Source organism: Pteronotus mesoamericanus, unplaced genomic scaffold (genome assembly GCF_021234165.1).
Source record: "Pteronotus mesoamericanus isolate MK-2021 breed Mesoamerican mustached bat unplaced genomic scaffold, CSHL_Meso_final scaffold_31, whole genome shotgun sequence".
Classification (NCBI taxonomy): Eukaryota; Metazoa; Chordata; class Mammalia; order Chiroptera; family Mormoopidae; genus Pteronotus; species Pteronotus mesoamericanus.
Genome location: NW_026555312.1, coordinates 14,522,980 through 14,543,606, shown reverse-complemented (window position 1 = coordinate 14,543,606; position 20,627 = coordinate 14,522,980). Strand labels below are relative to the sequence as shown.

General features: G+C 38.8%; 1 protein-coding gene across 1 annotated transcript in view; it reads right to left on the bottom strand.

Moving 5' to 3' along the window:
• DTNBP1 (dystrobrevin binding protein 1) overlaps positions 1-19,138 on the bottom strand; it is a 145,901-nt gene extending 126,763 nt beyond the window's left edge. Inside the window, exons 1-3 of the mRNA XM_054591877.1 lie at positions 18,965-19,138; positions 9,774-9,827; positions 1,675-1,725 (exon numbers count right to left, since the gene is read on the bottom strand). Of these exons, the coding sequence (XP_054447852.1) occupies positions 1,675-1,725; positions 9,774-9,827; positions 18,965-19,020 (161 nt within the window). The 5' untranslated portion in view covers positions 19,021-19,138. The remainder of the gene's footprint in view (positions 1-1,674; positions 1,726-9,773; positions 9,828-18,964) is intronic.
• Between the last annotated feature and the right edge of the window lie 1,489 nt (positions 19,139-20,627).

The window sequence follows — 20,627 nt, the reverse complement described above, 5'->3', positions numbered from 1 at the left end:
ATTTGCCAATGATACATCAGATAGGGGTTTGATCTCCAAAATATATAAAGAACTCACGTGACTCCATTCCAGGAAGACAAACAATCCAATTAAAAAGTGGCAAAAACTAAGGGATCTGAACAGACACTTCTCCAAGGACATACACAGGGCCCAGAGACATATGAAAGGATGTTCAGCATCACTAGCCATCAGAGAAATGCAAATTAAAACCACAATAAGATACCACTTCACACCAGTCAGAATGGCCATCATAAACAAATAATAAATGCTGGCGCAGTTGTGGAGAAAAGGGAACCCTAGGACACTGTTGGTGGGAATGCAGAATAGTGCAGCCTCTGTGGAAAACAATTTGAAATTTTCTCAAAAAGATAAAAATGAACTGCTTTTTGACCCAGCAATTCCACTGCTGGGATTATACCCTAAGAATCCTGGAATACCAATTCAAAAGAACCTATGTACCCCAATGTTCATAGCAGCACAATTTACAAATAGCCAAGTGCTGGAGCAACCTAAGTGCCCATCAATAAATGAGTGGATCAAAAAGCTATGGTACATTTTCATAGTGGAATACTATGCAGCAGAAAGAAAGAAACAAAGAAAGAGTGAGCTACTATCCTTTGCAATCGCCATGGATGGAATTGGAGAGCATTATGCTAAGCGAAATAAGCCAGGGGGCGAAAGACAAATACCATACGATCTCACCTAAGTGGAACCTAATCAACAAAACAAGCAAGCAAAATATAATTACTAACATTGAAATAAAGAACAAACTGTGAGTAATCAGAGGGGAATGGGGAGGGGAATAACAGGGGAAAAGAATGGGAAGGGTCGTTAGGAACATGTATAAAGGACCCATGGACAAAGCCAAAAAGGGGTTAGGATTGAGGGTGGGAGGTGGGGGTGGGTGGGGGAAGGGAAAGTGGTGATCAGAAAATGGAGACAACTGCACTTGAATAACAATAAAAAAATAAGAGCCTTTTAAAAAAATTAAAAAGATAAACATATCTAAACACAGAAAAGATATGCTAAAAATATGGTATAAAATATTAAAATGGTATATCTGAACAGGGCACTTACCATGTATGGAGTTTGCAGGACTGGAAATTGCTCTGGATGAGTCAGTGAGTGATTATGAAGGGAAGGGGACAATGGGGAGTTGTTGTTTAACAGGTAGACTTTCAGTTTTGCCAGATAAAAAAGAGTTTTGGAGGTAGATGCACAACAATGTGAATGTACGTAACACTACTAAACTTTACACTTAAAAATGGTTAAGATAGTAAATTTTATGTTATGTATATTTTATAATTTTTAATAATTAAAAATTAAAGATTATCTGCTATTTAAAATGGTTTTTCTTCAACTCAGTATTAGTTCTAAAGAAAAAAGACTTTCTTGTGACAAAGAAACCATAAGCATGATAAAGAAACTATAAGCATGATAAATACCTGTAATAAAGTATTGACTAGTAAATACAATATTGATCAATCTGCTCAGTCTTAATGGCCTTTGTATTAATCTATGAAAAGTAAAAGCCCCTCAGAGAAGTGGGTGATTCCCAATCACCATGTTCAGATCAAATTTAGTTGTTTAAGGTTTCTATCTATAAAATTATAAAAATATCTTTAGACAATAAAACAGTCAGAAGCATAATCTTATTTAAATGAAAATACTTACCTGCTAAGTAATTCTAATCCAGCAGAGTATTTTGGCAAATATGAAACAGTCCTGCCAAAAGAAACACTTATTTTACTTAGGAAAAAAAGTTACACAGAAGAATTTTGACTTTGTCAATTGTAATGTGAAATATTTTGAAATCACTAATGACAATTTAACTAAACTTTTAGAGAAATGCATTGCTTTATTTCAAAGTTAATATACCATAATACCTCTATCAACCATCACTTTGCCCTATAGATTATTTTCAGGACATAATAATACAATAAACACTTTAATGTAGCGCAAAATAAAGATTTTTTAAAAAAATAAGTTCATTTCTAGCTTCAAAGTGAAAATTGAGCATATGCTTTATTAAAAAAATGACACCAGCTGGTGACAAGATGGCAGTGGAGTAAGAGAGTTTATCTCACACCACCTCCCAGAACCAAGCTGAAAATAAAAATAAACAGGGGAACATCCATCTGAAATAAACAGCTGAGGACTATCTGAGGAGGAGACACTTAACCAAGGATGGGTGAAAACCACCTCTTGACCAGTAGGAAGGGCAGGGACTTGAAAGGGCCTGGCACTGTTTTTATGGGCAGCAGCGAGCACCAATTTTACAGGTGGCGGCTGACACAGCTGCACAGCTGAGGGAGCTTCCCCCAGAGAGAAGTGAGGCCTGGACCTCAGACTGGGCTCCCAAGCACAGACCACCAGTGTTGGGATCACCTGCCCATGCAAAATCCAGTGGTGAAAGGCCATGGATGTGTTTTTGTTGTTGTTGTTGTTGCTGTTGTTGTTTTGGCCTGCCGAAAAGAGACAGATTCCACTGGAGAGAAAGTCATCTTTTTTTCTCTTTTTCCTCCTTTTCTTTTGCTTTAAGGGGCTAACGCACAGGATTCCTGGCCACTCACCTTTGGCTCAGGTGAAGGGAGAGCAGCACAGTCTGCACTTGGGCGAGGAGAGTCAGGAGTGGGAGGGAGTCTTGAGGGAGATGCATGGGGGAACTGCTGCTGGGTTCCCCGTGCTGGGATATAACACCATGCTGTACCAGCCATTTTTTTTTGAGAAGAGCAAGCCCCTCCCAGGGTAAAAACAATTACCCCACCCTGTGGGAAACTCACTCACCCCAGGTTCTGAAAGCCTCCCAGCCCCATCCTCTGGAATCTTGCTTGCCACACACCCTTTGAAATCCTGCTTGACCCAGCCAGCATCTCTATTACTTTCCCACAACCGGCACCTTATCCCCTGCCAATGAGACAGCAGCATAGGTGGATTCAGGCATGAGAGACAGACTTCAGGGCACAGCAATTCCATAAACTCTCCTGGGAACCAGAATGGTGCTTCCCTCTCACAGGAGAGCCTAGGAACACCATAAGACACAAATTCTGGGCTGTGGAGGCCCCATCTGCTACCCTGCTAGGGGCTTCGCCATGCAGAGTTCACAGAAATAGCCTGGGTCAGACTCAGGTGTATGAACACATCCACCATCTTCCCTGAAGTCTGAATGGCACCTTCCACAGGAGATCCAGGAGTCCCATCTTCCCAATTCCATGAGAAGCTCTCTCAGAAACAGAGGGCTCAGCAGCTAGACTAAGATTAATGGCAAGACTGCAGACAGAGGCAGGTAGAGGAGGCACCTGCAGTGTTTTCAGTCATTAGTGGACCCACCCCTGGGCCTTGTGCTGATAAACAGCAAGCAATGCAGCACAGTGAGGACCACCCTGGATGCAGCCAACCATGAAGGAGACAGCACAGAATGTGAACTGCTTTTAGCTCCAAACAGGCTGCCTAGAGCTAGACAAAGAAAGCATCTGACATTGGCTTACACCAGCTGCAGAACACTAGAGGAGTGTCCAGAAGGAGAAGCCAGAAGACAAGTACTAAACTCTGCTGGGACAACTTCCACCTCAATCTTTTTCACTATTTGTGTTTTTTCTTTTGCATAGTTTTTAAATACTTTTTTCCTTTTCTTCAATTTAATTCCTATTTTTTCAGTATTTCTTACTGCAAATCTTATATTCTACTCTTCCCTTTTCTTACTCCATTTTCCTTCCTCCTTCTCTTTCTTATTTTCATTTTAAATTTTATTCTTCCCTTTCTCCTCCTTGTTTACATTCTTTACTCTTACTGTTTCTCCTCCCTCTATCCTCTCAAAATTATGTTTTTCCTTTAATCACATTTTTTCTTTCTTATTATATCTTACTCTCTTTCCAGCTTTATGCACCTATACAAATACAGCACACAAGACATGAGGGGTTGAGAGTCTGTCAGCCAGCCAAAGGGGAGGACCCACCAATGCATGAGCCAACAATCAAGATCCAAATACAACAGAAGAGCTCACATAAACTGTATAAAGGCCATCCCTAGAGCATCCAGCTCAAGAGATCAAGAAGACTGCACCACTAAGTTTCACAGGATTCCTACCAGAGAAGGCCACCCCACAAAGAAAGGAAGTCAAACCAGATCAATCTAATACACAGAAACAAAGAGTCACCTAAAATGGGGAAACAAAGAAACAACCCCCAATTGAAAGGAAGGGAGGAATCCCCAGAAAAGGAGGTAAATGAAATAGAGGCAAGCAATTTAGAGACAGAGTTCAAAATAATGGCTATAAGGATGCATGAGGAATTTAGTGAGAACTACAAGGAACTTTATGGAAGCTACAAGGAACTTAGTGAGAACTACATCACCATGAAAAAGGACATAAAAACTATGATCAAGACCAGGTGGAAATGAAGAATGAAGTATCTGAAATGACGAATACAGTAAATGGATTTAAAAACAGACTAGATGAAGCAGAGGATCGAATCAGTGAGTTGGAAGACAAGGTAGAAAAAAGCAGCCAGTTAGCGCAACAAAAAGAAAAAAGACTCAAAAAGAACGAGGGTAGTTTAAGGAAGCTTTGGGACACCATGAAATGTAACAACAGTCACATCACAGGGATTCCAGAAGGAGGAAAAAAGGGAGCAAGGGATAGAAAACCTGTTTAAAGATTAATGACAAAAAACTTTCCTAACTTGGTGAAGGAAGAAGTTCAGGAAGCACAGAGAGTCCCAAGCAAGATGAACCCAAAGAGGCCCACTCCAACACACATCACAATTAAATGGTAAAATTTAAAGACAAAAAGAGAATCTTAAAGGCAGCAAGGGAGAAACAGCTAGTAACATACAAGGAAGCTTCAATAAGGCTTATCAGCTGTTTTCTCAACAGAAACACTACAGCCAGAAGGGACTAGCATGAAATATTCCAAGTAATGAAAAGCCAGGACCTGCAACCAAGACTTCTTTGTCCAGCAAGGCTCTCATTTAAAATGGAAGGCAAAATAAAGCACTTGCCAGATTAAAGAAAAAGTCTAAATGAGCTGCACCAAACCAGCATTGTAAGACATCCTAAAAACAAAACAAAAAAAAAAAAAACAAAAAACCCCTGCCTTATGTAGAAGAAATGGAGCAAGAGAGGAACACAGGTACAAAGGGATAAAATGGCAACAAGTAAGTACCTATCAATAGTAACCTTAAATGTAAATGGATTAAATGCTCCCATTAAAATACATAGGGTAGCTGAATGGATAAGAAAACATGACTTGCATATATGCTGTCTACAAGAGACCCATCTCAGAACAAAAGATCTACACAGACTGAAGTGAAGGAATGGAAAAAATTATTCCATGCAAAGGGACATGATAAAAAAAATGGGGTAGCAATACTTATATCTGACAAAATAGATTTCAAAACAAATGCCATAATAAGAGACAAAGAAGGTCACTATATAATACTGAAGGGAGTAGTCCAACAAGAGGATATAACCCTTGTAAACATATATGCACCCAATATAGAAGCACCTAAATTATAAAGAAAATCTTGGAGGACTTTAATAAAGATTGATAGCAATACACAGTCATTGTAGGGGATTATAACACCCTACTCTCAACTATGGATAGATCTTCCATATAAAAAATCAAGGATATTGTAGCATTAAACAACACTCTAGAACAAATGGACCTAATTTATATTTACAGAACATTCCACCCCAAAGAAGGAAAATATACATTCTCCTCAAACCTGCATGGATCATTTTCAAAGACAGTTCACATGGTAAAATACAAAACAAGCCTTAAAAAATTCAAGAAAACTGAAATCATATCCGCATCTTCTCGGATCACAATGGCTTGAAACTAGAAACCAACATCAAAGAAAAAACTCAAAAACACTCAAATACATGGAGGCGGAATAACAACTTATTAAATAATGAATGGGTTACTGGTGATTTCAAGGAAGAAATCAAAAAGTATCTGGAAATAAATGAAAATGAACACACAACACAAAACCTATGGGACACAGAAAAGGCAGTCCTGAGACGGAAGTTCATAGCAATACAGGCCTACTTAAAGAAGATAGAAAAATCTCAAATAAACAACCTAACCCTAGACCTAAAAGAACCAGAGGTACAACAAACAAAGCCCAGGTGGAACAGAAGGAACGAAACAATCAAGATCAGAGCAGAATTAAATGACACAGAGACTGAAAAAACAATTCAGAAGATCAATAAATCCACGAACTGGTCCTTTAAAAAGATAAACAGAAATTGACAAACCTTTAACCAGACTCATCAAGAAAAAGAGAGAAGACCAAAATAAATAAAATCAGAAATGAAAGAGTAGAAGTAACAACTAATACCAGAAAAATGGAAAGGATGTTAAGAAATTACTATGAACAACTACATGCCAAGAAATTGAACAACCTGGGTGAAATGGATAATTTGTATTTCTAGAAAAATACAGCATTCCAAAAGTTAATCAGGAAGAAGCAGAAAACTGAATAAACTAATAACAACTAATGAAATTGAAGCAGTAATAAAAACAAAAAACCCCAAAACCTCCTGGACCACAAAAGCCTTGGACCAGATGGCTTCACAGGCAAATTTTACCAAACGTTCCAAGAAGAACTGACACCTTTTCTTCTTAAACTATTCCAAAAAATTTAAGAAGAGGGAAAACTCTCAAACTCTTTTTATGAGACCAGTATTATTCTAATTCTAAAACCAGGTAAAGACTCAACAATAAACTTACAGGCCAATATGTCTGACAAACATAGATGCTAAAATGCTCAACAAAATATTAGCAAACTGGATCTGGCAATACATTAAAATGATCATACACCATGATCAAGTGGAATTTATTCCGGGGATGCAAGGACAGCACAATATTCGCAAATCAATAAATGTAATCATCACATAAACAAAATGAAAGACAAAAAACACAGTCTTATCAGCAGATGCAGAAAAAGAACTTGATATGAAAACATAACGCACATATATGGTGTCTACAAGAGACCCACCTCAGAACAAAAGATCTACACAGAGTGAAAATGAAGGCGTAGAAAAAATTATTTCATGCAAAGGGACATGAAAAAAACCTGGGGTAGCAATACTTACAGCAGACAAAATAGACTTCAAAGCAGAGACAAAAGACAAAATGAGACAAAGACAAAATATCCAGCACCGATTTATGATAAAAACACTCAGGCCATATATGAAAAACCTACTACCAATATCACACTCAATGGGCAAAAACTAGAAGCATTTCCATTAAGATGAGGAACAAGACAAGGGTGTCCACTTTCATGCTCTTATTCAACATAGTACTGAACCACAGCAACCAGGCAAGAAGAAGAAATACAAGGCATCCAAATTGAAAGGGAGGAAGTAAAACTGTCATTATTCGTAGATGACATTATACTATACATAGAAAACCCTATTAAGCTCCACCAAAAAACTACCTGACCTAATAAGTGAATTCAGTAAAGTAGTGGGATACAAAGTCAATATTGAGAAGTCGATGGTATTTTTGTACACCAATAATGAACTATCAGAAAGAGAAACCACAGGGAAAAATCCCATATACCAGGGCAACAAAAAAATAATAAAGTACCTAGAAATAAATTTAAACAAGGAGGTAAAGACCTGTCCTCAGAAAACTATAGAACACTGAAGAAACTGAGGAAGATATAAATAAATGGAAGCATATACCCTGTTCATGGATTGGAAGAATTAACATCATTAAAATGTCCATACTACCCAAAGCAAACTATACAGTCAACACAATTCTTATTAAAATACCAATGGCATACTTCACAAATCTAGAACAAATATTCCAAAAATTTAATGGAACCAAAAAAAACCTCAAACAGCCTCAGCAATCTTCAGAAAAAAGAAGAAAGTCAGAGGGATTACAATTCCTGATATTAAACTATACTACAAGGCCACTGTAATCAAAATAGTCTAGTACTGGCATAAGAACAGACACATTGATCAATGGAACAGAACAGAGAGCCCAGAAAGACCAGAGAGCCTGGTCTTTATGGTCAACTAATATTTGGCAAGACGGGCACAAGCATACAATGGTGTAAAAATAGGTTCTTCAATAAATGGTGTTGGGAGAACTGGACTGGTACAAGCAAGAAAGTGAAACTAGACCACCAGTTTTCACCATACACCAGAATAAACTCAAAATGGATAAAAGACTTAATTGTAAGTCGTCATACTATAAAAATTATAGCAGAAAACATAGGCAGGAAAATTTCAGATATCTCATGTACTAATATTTTTGCTAATACATCTTCTAGGGTAAGGGAAATACAGGAAAAAATAAATGGAAATACATCAAATTAAAAAGCTTCTGCATGGCTAAAGAAAACATCAGCAAAATGAAAAGGGAACAGACTCTATGGGAGAACATATTTGCCAATGACACATCAGACAAGGGTTTAATCTCCAAATATATAAAGATCTCATACAACTCAACACCAAGAAGACAAACAACCCGATCTAAAAATGGGCAAAGGACCTGAACAGACCTGTCCAAGGAGGACATAGAGATGGTCCATAGGCATATGAAAAAATGCTCAACATCACTGGCTATCAGAGAGATGCAAATTAAAACTAAAATGAGACCACTTTACACTTGCCAAAATGGTTATCATTAATAAATCAACAAACAACAAGTGCTGGCAAGGATGCAGAGAAAAGGGAACCCTTGTGGGCTGTTGGTGGGAATGCAGAATGGTGCAGCCACTGTGGGAAACAGTATGGAATTTCCTCAAAAAATTAAAAATGGAACTGTCTTTTGACCCAGTGATTCCACTGCTGGAATATAGCCAAAGAATCCCAGAACACCAACTCAAAAGAATATAGGCACCCCTATGTTCATAGCAGTGCTATTTTCAATAGCCAAGAACTGGAAACAGGCTAAAAGCCCATAAATAGATGAGTGGATTAAAAAACTATGGTACATTTACACAATGGAATATTACTCAGCAGGATAAAAAGAGGGAATTCCTATCTTTTGCGTCAGCATGTACAGGACTGGAGACTATTATGCTAAGTGAAATAAGCCAGTCGGTGAAAGACAAATACCATGTGATCTCACATAGAAGAGGACTCAAATGAGCAAAATAAACTAATGAGCAAAAGAGAACCACAGGCATAGAGTAATGCAACAGACTGACAGTGGTAAGAGGGGAGGCGGGAAAGGGGGAACTGTCTGAAAAAAGGTGAAGGGATTAAGTAGTCAAAGAACATATATGAAGGACCCATGGGAATGGACAACAGTAAGGGGATGCACAACAGAAGTTGGGCGGGGGAGACGGGCAGAGGGGGCCAAAGGAGGAAAAAACGGGTACAACTGTAACAGCATAAACAATGAAACATTATTTAAAAACTGATACCAGTGTTTTCATATAAAACATATCAGGGCTAAAGAGGCTTGCTTGCAAATACTGTTCCATTATTAATGTGCTTCTTAATAATGCAGGATTTTTAATTTACTTTGATTTGCTCTATCGTATACAAATAAAAATGATTGTGATTGAACAACAACCACTGATTGTCAGAATAAAACAATTACACTTTTTTACATCATTTTTCCAACAATTTTTGAATTTTGTCAAAAATTTTTCCAGTGTTACAAAATTTAGAAAGAATCAATAAACTGTTTTATAATCAGATGCCCTTAACAGATCTAAAACCCAGTGAAGTAATTTTACTATTATGACTACAACCAAATGTTGGATGAAATTTAAGTCACAGTAAATTAAATCTTGCCCTATACTTACCTTGGTTTGCTTTTTACTTTAGCCTCTCTTGATTTGTCACTTAAAGTCTTCAACCTATAATTAAACAAGTATAAAATATTCTTAGAGGTCAAGAAATTTTTCAACAGTAAAGTTCACAGCTATTCATATTTGGCACAGATGAGCTAAATTTTTTAAAAAGAAATAAGCATTTCTGAAAGAAAAATATTTATGAAAACATACAGTGCTTACTATTTGTTAGTTAACCCAAATAAAAAATCTGTAGCAAATATTTTAAGTAGTATATAATAAAAACACAGTCTTACACTTTACTGTATGTGAAACACTACAAATGAAAAACTTGTAGCAAATATTTTTCTATTTTTTGTCTCAAATTCTCTTTTTTAGAAACAATTCCTAAATGTGATCAGACTAGAGGAACCTCATTTATCTGGCATAATGAGAAAAAGAAGTCCACATAGGTGAACTTGGTAGGTTTAACAAAGCTACCTGAGCAGTATATATTATTAAATAAATACTATACCAGACACTCAAATCTGGAAGTACCAACATTTGGTGAAATTTTAGCTACTCATAAAAAGCTTTCTAAAAGGTATTAAAAGAGAACATGGTATATTTTATCTAACACTTTCATAAACTCCAGGTCATAATTTATGACTACCACTGACTGCATTTTTGTGGCAAAACAGTACTCTCCTCACATGTTTCCTAGCTAGGAATGCCTCTTCATTTACCAGCTTGATACCAATCTAGACTAGTTTTTTAAGTTTATTTGCAATCCTGAATCTATTTTATTCTAAATTTAAAATTTCCATCTCCACCACTGGCCATCTGTTTATCAGCTATCACTTACTGCTCCTGTGAGCTACTTAACTATATATCTTCTTCCCCTTCTATTCAGTTCTTTTAAAGAAAGTAGAAGGGGGAAAACAGAATATGGAAAATATATGCTGGAAAACATATAAATGGGCCATAAATGCATACATATAATGAAATAGGATTTTCTATATATAAAATATTAAGTTCATAAACTTGGTATCATTTATTTCACTTCACTGGCCCACCGTGACCTTCTTTTGGCTGCGGACTCCATACTATATTATTGAGGTTGCCAAAAAGCAAGTGCTAGATTATGATAGCATCTCATGTGAGATATTGCTGTACATGCTTTTCTTGATTACTTCAACAAATACTCATCTCTAATTGAAGTCTGAAGCATAGGCCATAGTACCACTGCTAGCCCCTACACAGCCTTTGTAAAAACAGAAATGTGTTCCTTCCTCAAGACACCTTAACTGCCATCAGCCAGAAGCTGTCCTAATACACAAGTTGACTCTTATACAAATGTCCCAACCCTGTGTTGTGCAGTGTACAATCTGCTCAACAATATATGCAAACCCTGACACAGGATTCCACCTTTTCTGTCAATGATGCCTGGCTAAACACCAGAAGGGAACTTCTGATTAAATGACTTCAACAAATTGGAATGCCAATTTCATACAATGATTTTTATATTACTCTATGTACTTCTTCAAAAATTAAAACATCAATGAGATTGATTTATCTACAATGTTTAAAAGACTAAATAATCTCTTCAATACAAACTAATTTGTGTATATCTCCAGATGAGTCTAAGAAATTGTATTGAAGAAGTCTAACCTGTCCTAGAGAAACAATAAGACCTTCCAAGTATATCTTGGAAACCAGTAAATCTGGTTTAAAGCAGATTAAGCAACAACTAGGGAAAGGTATTTTGATGGCTATGTTCTACCATTTCTACTCCAAAGTTTGAGAAAAACATTCAGTTTTGACATCCCAAGTAGAATTATTCTAGATAGTCTACACAGCAGTGCATTGCACTCAAAATTATTTTAGTATTACTTTTAGTGATTCAAGAAGATTGCATATGGTTAGCTGTTACAAGGATATTGAAAGGGAACTGCTAAAATCCTTTCAACCACCCTTATGTGATCTCACATATATCTAGGTTGGTATTTCAAATATTTTTTTTCTAAAATAACCTTTCAGAACTAAATGAGACAGAGAATGACAAACATCTCATGATTTCACTTATATGTGGAGTTAAAAAAAAACAAAAACGAAGAAACAAAATTAAACAAAAACAGACTTAGAGAAACGAAGAACTGATGGTTGCCAGAGGGGAGGGAGGAATGGTGAAAAAAGTGAAGGGGAATATAGTTAATAATGTGATAACTTTACACAGTTGATTACTAGATGGACAAATACTAAACTCAGTGTGGTGAGCACATCATAAGACATACAAATGTTGAATCGCTATGTTGTACACCTGAAGCCAATAGTATTGTATAATGAGTATACTTTAAGAAAAAAATAATAAAGTAGTACAAGTCTGTTAGGTAAAACATACAAATGTTGGGGCGAAAAGTTAAGCAGATTGGCTACTTTGGCAGTACAAAATAAAATATCTCTAGCTATCTATATACCTCTATCTATAACAAAAGAGAGAGAACAAACCACAAGTCTGAAATACTGCACAAAGAAATGAGAAATAATCATTACTGCCATTATTATTTCTTTTACTTTTGGTCATATTAAACTCAAGCATTTCCTATAAACTGAACGTGGTACTACTTTATCAATCAAAGTAAGTCATTTTGAATGTCACATCTTTTCTTCACTTGTACTTTAATAAAATGCTTTCCTGCACTATTCAATTTATTGTATAAGGTTAACTATTAGTCCCGGTCATGTTAATATTCTAGATATCTTTAAAAGTGCAGAACTTCAGATTACCATGTAATGTTAGGATTCAATAAAATCACTTTAAAAATAAAATAACTTTTAATTTCTCATTTGTAACATATCAACTTTGGAATTCTCCTCCCTTCTCCATCCCCACCCCTCCTCAAAAAAGAAAAAAATTAGTTGGGAATTACAGAGAAAGAGAGACTGTTATATGGAGCTGAAATAAAATTGTTGAAAGAATCAATGACAGCTTCCCCATGTGGTTCCTCAACAACCATCTGCTTTAAAAATTGGTCTTTAACCAAATGTAATGTGTAGAATTTATCTGATCTGGATTTAAACAAATCAACTGTAAAGAGACTTTCTAAGAACCAGGAAATCTGATTATGGACTGGATAATTGATACTATCAAAGAATCAGTGTTCATTTTATGAGGTATGATACTGGCATTGTATTTATGTAATACCTATATTTTTTAGAGATGCAAACTGATGCATGAGAGATAATAATAGACAAATCTGAAATTTATGAATAAGGGGAGAAGGCAAAGCAACTGTGGCAATAGTTGATAATTGCTGAATCTGAACAATGGATATAAGGGGTTCACTGTGTTATTCTGTTATTCTGAAACTTTGTAAAAAGAATTTTTTAACCAAAACAGTCTTTTAGATAACTCATTTTTCTCAGCACAGCTTTTCCATATAAATTGCCAATGTGTCAAAATTCAGAACAGAAACTGTTAGAGAAAACAAAGTAAATAGAAGGAAATGAGAAACAGTCAATAAAGATCAGGGGAGGAAAAGAAGGGTTAAAATGATTCTTATTTTAAGTTGAAAAATATATGAGGTCAGATATATTTAACTAGTAACAAAAAAAAGCAAAAAAGTTCTTTCTAAAAAACATTCTACAGCAAGAATTCAACTGAAAATAGCTTAACATTTTTATTTTGGCATAGCTCTACTTAAGTTTCTCACAGGGATCCTATGCTGGAAATAATCCACCAATAAAGTCTATTTAATCTACCACAATGTTAAGACATGCTGAAAAGGAAATACTGATCTAGGTGTAAATACCCCAGTTTCCTCAAACATAAAATAGTAATATTATACTGACCATAACAATTTTCCACAAGAACTAAATAAAATTCCAAATATGACTTTGGTAGCATTCTATAAACTCTAGAGCTAATTCAAATAAAAAGTATCACCATTAAGAAAGGTAAGAAACTATTAACATTAATGGGCCAACATGAAATAAAGAGAAGGTCCCTCCACGCACCAGTTCCTACATTAGGCTTTTTCACTGCTCCTAATCTTCCTATTACCACATACCCCCAGGAAGCCAAACTGCTGCTGTGTGTATATATTAATGTACAGAATTAAGTGAGCCACCTGACAATTATTTTCTGCCAAAAGCAACTAATGCACCTTTTTAAGTTCAAAGCACTAAACCTCAAATTCATCATAGTGCTTCAGTGATTTATTTTGAGATTGTCCCAAAGACTTAACCTTAATTTGACACTAGCACATTTATTTTTTCAAGCCTTGTGGAAAATACTAACATGGACACATCTTACTAAGAAATGGAGGTGATGAGCAAAACTGCTTAGACAAAAAAATTAAAAAGTAGATCAACAGAATGATACAGAGAGCACTACAATGATTGAAGAACAGAAAATGTGTTTTCTCTAGCTGACTCAATGTCATGGGATGACTCTGTTGGTATTCTATTTATTTGCACCTCAATTTCCTACTCATTTAACTTCATCAGCTATTATAAAAGGTGAGGACGATTGCTTTAAAACACCACAAAACATATTAATTAGCATATTTTGTCATTTAGGTTCAATTCTTTTAATCACATTCATGTCTCCACTATTCCAACTTTAAATTCTATTTATGAATACAAATCCAATCTACTATATTTTCCAATTAATAGTCAATTTTTTTCTTTTTTAAAAACAAGTCAGGGAAACGCAAAAGCATCAGTCACACTTAAAAGTACACGTGACCCCCTAATCTCTGAACCCTGAGAGATTCACACCAAAGCTGCACGGACTCAGGAAAGGGAAAGAAATTTAGACAACATCCTAATTAATCCCAAATATGCCATTTGAATTCTGACCTCTCTCCTGAGTGTTTCTTAAATTTCTAACTAACTTTTGGAGGTCAGGCTGTTAAGTTATCTCACAACAAATTTACTGTCAAATCCTCCTCTCTTAAAACTATTCCTAAATACTTTTGTGCTGATAAATGACATCATTTAAGATACTCCAAAATTAACATCCTCAATTCCTCCACCATTTTCATTTCCTACATCTCACTGTTTAATTTGACCAGAGCCTGTCCTATCCATTTCTTCTTTTAAATTTCTACCAGCTCTACCTTATCCTTTCTCACCTGACCTATAATGACAGCCTCCGAAGTAATCTCCCTGTTCCTCGCATCCAAGTCCTCTCGTCACACTGCCTCCAAAACTATCCTTCCAGAAATCTAGATAGGCTCATATTGCTCCTCTTCACAACAACTTGCAAAAAATTCAGTCAACCTAAAAATAAGCCAGGACCATCCTATAAAAAGTAGCAACCACCGCATTCCCAAATCCTCTTAACCTGCTTTATTTTTAGTAACAGTACATATGACCTTCTAGATAGTTGTCTCCTGCCACTAGAATGAGCGCAGGGACATTATTTCCTGTCTGGTGTGTTTGCTGCTATATCCCAGCTCCTAGAATAGTACCTGCCACAGAGAAAACAGTCAATCAATATTTGTTAAATGCACTAACTTAGCAAAACATTAAAGATCTCTATTATCAGTCACTAAACTTCCTTTCCAGCTTTATCTTCCAACTCTGAAAGATCCTTAACCAAATCGATCACAATCCCTCTTTATTCAACGAGGCTCAATTGAGAAGATATCTCCACCTTGAAGACTTCTACAAATGCACCTGAATTAATGACTCTTTCCTCTGGGCTCACAAACCACACCACTTGCATCTTTAACGTTCAGTTCCCTCGTCTTTGTTTTATACCACCACCAGTCTAGAGCATATGGAGGGCAGAAACTTTTTAGTCAATTTTGCAGCCCTAGGATGTAGCTCAATACATAGACACTGCTTAGCAAAGGTTATGCAAAACTGAGCATGTGACCTCTTAAACCTTTTTTTAAAAAATAAAATGAAAAAAGTGTCTATGAAAAAGGACAGTGTGGGTGCCTAGTCGAGTGTCTGGCACTTGGTTGGACTTCAGCAACTATCTACTAGATCAAGTTGAATAATGCGATAGCCTTCTGCTTATTATGAAGGTGAATAGTCCTGGAAGAGTCAACATTTCAGGCAAAACCTCACAATTTTACCACACTGCAAACAGATCCTTTCCTTTGAGCAGGTTCTGATACTATAGGAGGGGAGGAGATACAATGAGTATACTGGGTGAAGGTCAGGACAGAGGTGGCTTTGAGGGGCAAACACCCACTGTCTTCGTAGCGACTAGTAATAACATATTTTCTATCCCTAGCCACAAGAACCCAAAGCATTACAAACAGGAAATGCCAGCTAGTGCCAGGCAGCTGTAAACCGTAAGTAACTCTGATTTTCAGGTCCCTGAAGGGTTTTGCATGCCTGAATACTTCAATCCTGAGGCCTTTGGTCTTTACTCCAAAGGTAAAACGAAAGCCCAGGATGGATGTGAAGTGTGCACTTCAGTGTATCTGTCTACAAGTTCCCCTCAGAGCTTAAGCCAGTCCCTTAAAAGCAGATGTTCTACATGCAGCCTCCAAAAGACCCCAAGAGCTCTGAGTAAGTTAAATATAATCAGGACTCAAGTGAGGATAAGAGTGAGGCCCAGAACCAATCCCCTCAATTCTGTGGCCTTTGGGCCAGCTAGCCACCCACTTATGTCAGAAAGGGACATAACTTCTAGGTTTATCTCAATTTTGAATAATGTTATTATGAATAAAAAGTTACCAAAAAGGCCACAAGCCCATGGACAACCTATAGTCCTCCACAGGCCACCAGCAATCTCTACCCAGCCCTTAACTAATGATCTTTAGTTGCATTCTTTCTCAGTTTGAACGGAAGGTAGAAATTCGTGGTATTCATCAGATAAGCTGTAATCACCAATGTGACATTCTCTTGTGAGAACGAGAAAGAATAACCTTATTTTGCTTAAAAAAGAAAGTTTTCCTACACTTAAGCTCCAGTTATATAAATTTTCAGAAATTGAAAATGAGCACCACGATGAGGATGCTGCTTTCGGTGGCTGTGAAGCAACCCTGGCCACACTGAAACAGCTCAGAAAAGGGCCAGGCCTCCCACTGCTAACGGACTGATTCCCTGGGCCAACCTGAACCCCTGAAGTATCCAATTATTTGAGATGCTCTGGCTTCCACAGGCGTTACCACCAAGTGTTCTAAAGGAACACCAGGTCCAGTTTGACAATTTGGGGAAGTGAGAGCCATGTCACTTTCGTCTTTGAATTCCTCAGTACCTTCAGACAACATACACATGTGCTGTGTTTAAGTTCATCTTTTCTTAGCTAGGCAAAATAGTCAATTGTGTAAAAAAAGTCAATCTCAAGCTATATATGTAAGCGTTTACTAAAATAAATTAAGTGGTTTTTCTCTTGGTAAGAATTGTATAGGAATTTGAGAACCTGACAAAAGTGAACATCCAAGTTTAGAGTTTCCAGTCAACCAGAAGACAGCTATCACTCGGAAATGAGTTATTTTTCTGCCAGGTAATAGGCACACACTGGCCGTCCAGTGGTTTGTCGGCTGAGAGTGACCTGTGTAAGGAGAAAGCCAACAAAGGGCCTAAATGGAATGAAAGCCCTCGCTGGATGTCTGATCCCAAACTAATCCCACTCTGTGGCATCTTTCGTGAAGTCAGCTTCCATGCAGTTCTTACCAGATCCCCTCAACCCTCTCCCTAAAGTCAGGTAATCCAGCTCTCCCAGGGTGGGTTTGGTCCAAAGTCCATATTCCTTGGTAAGTTTAACTCTCTTACGCAAAGGTCAGGTGTATGAATGGATTCTGAGGCAACCAACCACATGACTGTACTGGAGAGTTACAGTGACTACCACAGGGTGGACTTTCAGGGATTCCTTGAAGTAATGATAAGGGAGCTGTGCCATGCTCACGTTACAAGTAGGCCACTCCAGCATCACACCAAAATTTTTCAATGCAGTCATTTACATTATGAAAAGAACTTACTATTTAAAGGGGGGCAAATGCAAACACGCACACATACCATCAATAAATGACTCCCAGAGCGTCTATAATTAATATTCAGAGTACTACCAAAACGATCAAAAAGGCTTTACAGGTAAGTGCTCAACTATGTGCCAGGTTGTTACTACTCAGCACACAAATGACAAACAATATAAACATTTTAGTCCATGAGATAAAATTTTAGCTAACATCTTTCTCATGAGACATTTAAAACCTCATTTTCAAGATGCTCTCGTATTCACAGCATTCTCCAAAGGATTTGTGAACTAAAGATGACCAGTCCGTTATAAAGGATACAGAGTAACAATAGTGACATACATTTTACACGTTAATTCATTAATCCTCACAATAACCTTTGATCCCCGTTGTACGGTCGTGGAAACTAAGGCAATTCAAGTAACTTGCAGAAATGTTTGCTTAAGCGGTAGAGATTAGAACCTGTGATTCCCAGATTTTGTCACACACTGAAATCACTACCTGGGGGGAGGGGCGCTCTTTAAAACCCAATTCCCGGTATAACTTAATTGGTATGAGCTGCGACCCAGGTATCACAATTGTTAAAGGTGCCCAGGTAATTCTAAGCAGTTTGAGAAGCGCTTGGTTTTTGCTCTTAACCACTAGGCGTTAATAGTATTGCTGTAGTTCTGTTGTTTCTCTTGCCCAAGAGTTTCTTCACTGAAGCGCTAAAACCCGGGCAAACGTAGAGAGAGAAAGCAAAAGGGGAAGAGGCAAAAAGGCTTGCCCAGGGTTATGGCGCAAGCTGAGACTGGACGCAGACCGCTCGGCCGTGACCGGGAAAGCTGAGCCGCCGGAGATGTGGGAGGGAGCGGGGGTCCCACACCGGGTGGGGCCGGAGAGGGCAGGTGTCCCGGAGGAGTCCGAGGGCGCAGAGTGGGCGCGGGGTCACAGTGTCGGGGGGCAGGCGCGCTCCCTCTCACGTGATGCCCATCCTCCCGCCCACGGGTGTCGCCGTGAAGGGGGTACCGTGTGCCCCATGCGCACGCCGGGTCGCTCCACAGCACCCCGGCCCCCAAGGCGCGAATCAGAGCCAGTCCGTTGGGACCTAAGTTACTTTGTGTCGCCCGGCCAACGCCGGAAAGTTCGTTACTTTCCTCAGCGAAGAGCAGACGGGAGGCACAAGACAGGACTTGACCAGGGTGCGGGAGGGGAAGGAGGCGGTGTCCCGGGCTGATGCCTAGCTCCTCCACCCGGCCCAGGCGCCCCAGCGCTCCCTTTCCGTCCCCACCGTATACCCACCCGGAGGTGAAATCCTGCTGCACGCTCAGCAGCCGCTCGCGCAGGGTCTCCAGCATCGCCGCCACCTTGTCTCTTCCCGTCAGGTCACAGACCTCCGCCGCTACCCTCGGCTCCGCGCACCTGTCACCCGCGCGCTCCACACTCTTGCAGCCTGCCCCGCCCCCGGCCCGGCTTACGTCCCCGCGCCGCAGCCCCTTCCGCGTTTCGTCCGGGCTCGCGCGCTCTCGCCCCGCCCGGCCCCGGCCCGCGCAGCCGCAGTGGGCCGTGCCCGGCTCGGACTGCAGATAAGGGGCGGTTCTTCCCTCCCGACAGGAAAAACGAGAGGCTCGGATCCCGTTCTCTAGCCCAATTTGGGCCGGCTCGATTTTCTCTTTAAAATGGAAGTGCTATCGAGAAAGAATGTTTTAAGCTGAGGGCTCCTTTGAGTGCAACGCTGATTTTTATGGTTTGGAGGAGAGCGGGATAAATTCCTGCAAAGCGTACACCTCCTTGTAAGAAATTGTTAGATGGACCCTGGGTCAAAGGTCTGACTCCACAGGAATTGACCTTGGATGAGACCCTTAACCATCTGCGCCTCCGTTTCTTCATTTATAAAGTGGCAATAAGAATCAACTGTTTCGATATCCTTACTTTCTATTCTCTCTTCAGCCTACCCTGTCAGGCTTTTGTGCACTATACACGGAAGGAGATTGCTTTGTCTGGCCAATAGTGACCACCATGTGCCTATACCGTTTGCTACTTATCTGCCCTGATTTTTTGTTTTTTTCGTTTTGGGGTTTTTTTGGTCGATTTCACAGCAGCTTTCAATGCAGTTCCTTGCTCCATTCTTAAGACCCATCCTTTCTTAACTTCAAGAACATCGTACTTCCGCTCTTCCGTCGTCTCCACTCCTATTTCAACAGCGGCTCCGAAGGCTCCGAAGGCTCCGAAGGCTCCATCTCCAGCCCCCTGCTCATCTCCATTTATGCTCTCTGCCTGGATTATCCTGTAAATTATGTCAATGCACAGATGACACCAAAATCTCCATATTCATCCCTGTCCTCCCTCCCCTCCTTCAATTCATACCAGTTGTTTACCCATGTATCTAATAGGCATCTCAAGCCCAACATACTTAACATTGAAAATTTGATTGCATACTCACCTCCTAAACTGCGCATCCCCCAGTCTTGAACATTTCGGTAAACAGCACCTCTATCCACAAAGTTGCTGCAGTTAAACTACCTGAAATCAACGCTACTTCCTCTCCTTTCCTCATCCTCTGCATTACTCCATCAAGTCTAATCAGCTTTATTTCCGAAGTAATGCTGGAATCTGCTCCCCTTTCTCCATCTTCACTATCATTACGGTAGTCTAAAGTACCACCATATTTCACCAGGAACATTGACAGCTCTCCTGATTTTACTCTTTAGCCACCCACACCCCTCTAATACACCTTTGATACAGCAGCCAAACAAAATTATTTAAAAGAGCAATCAGATCATGTTGCTCTCCTGCTTAACATCCTTCCATTGCTTTCTGTGTACTTAGCATAAAATTCAAACTCACTATTTGGCTTACAAACTCCTAAAATTTGAACCCTTCCTGATACTTTATCCAAAGCAAGTACTATTCACCTATCAGGCCCTTGATGTTCAAGCCACACTGACCCTGTGTGTGTGTGTGT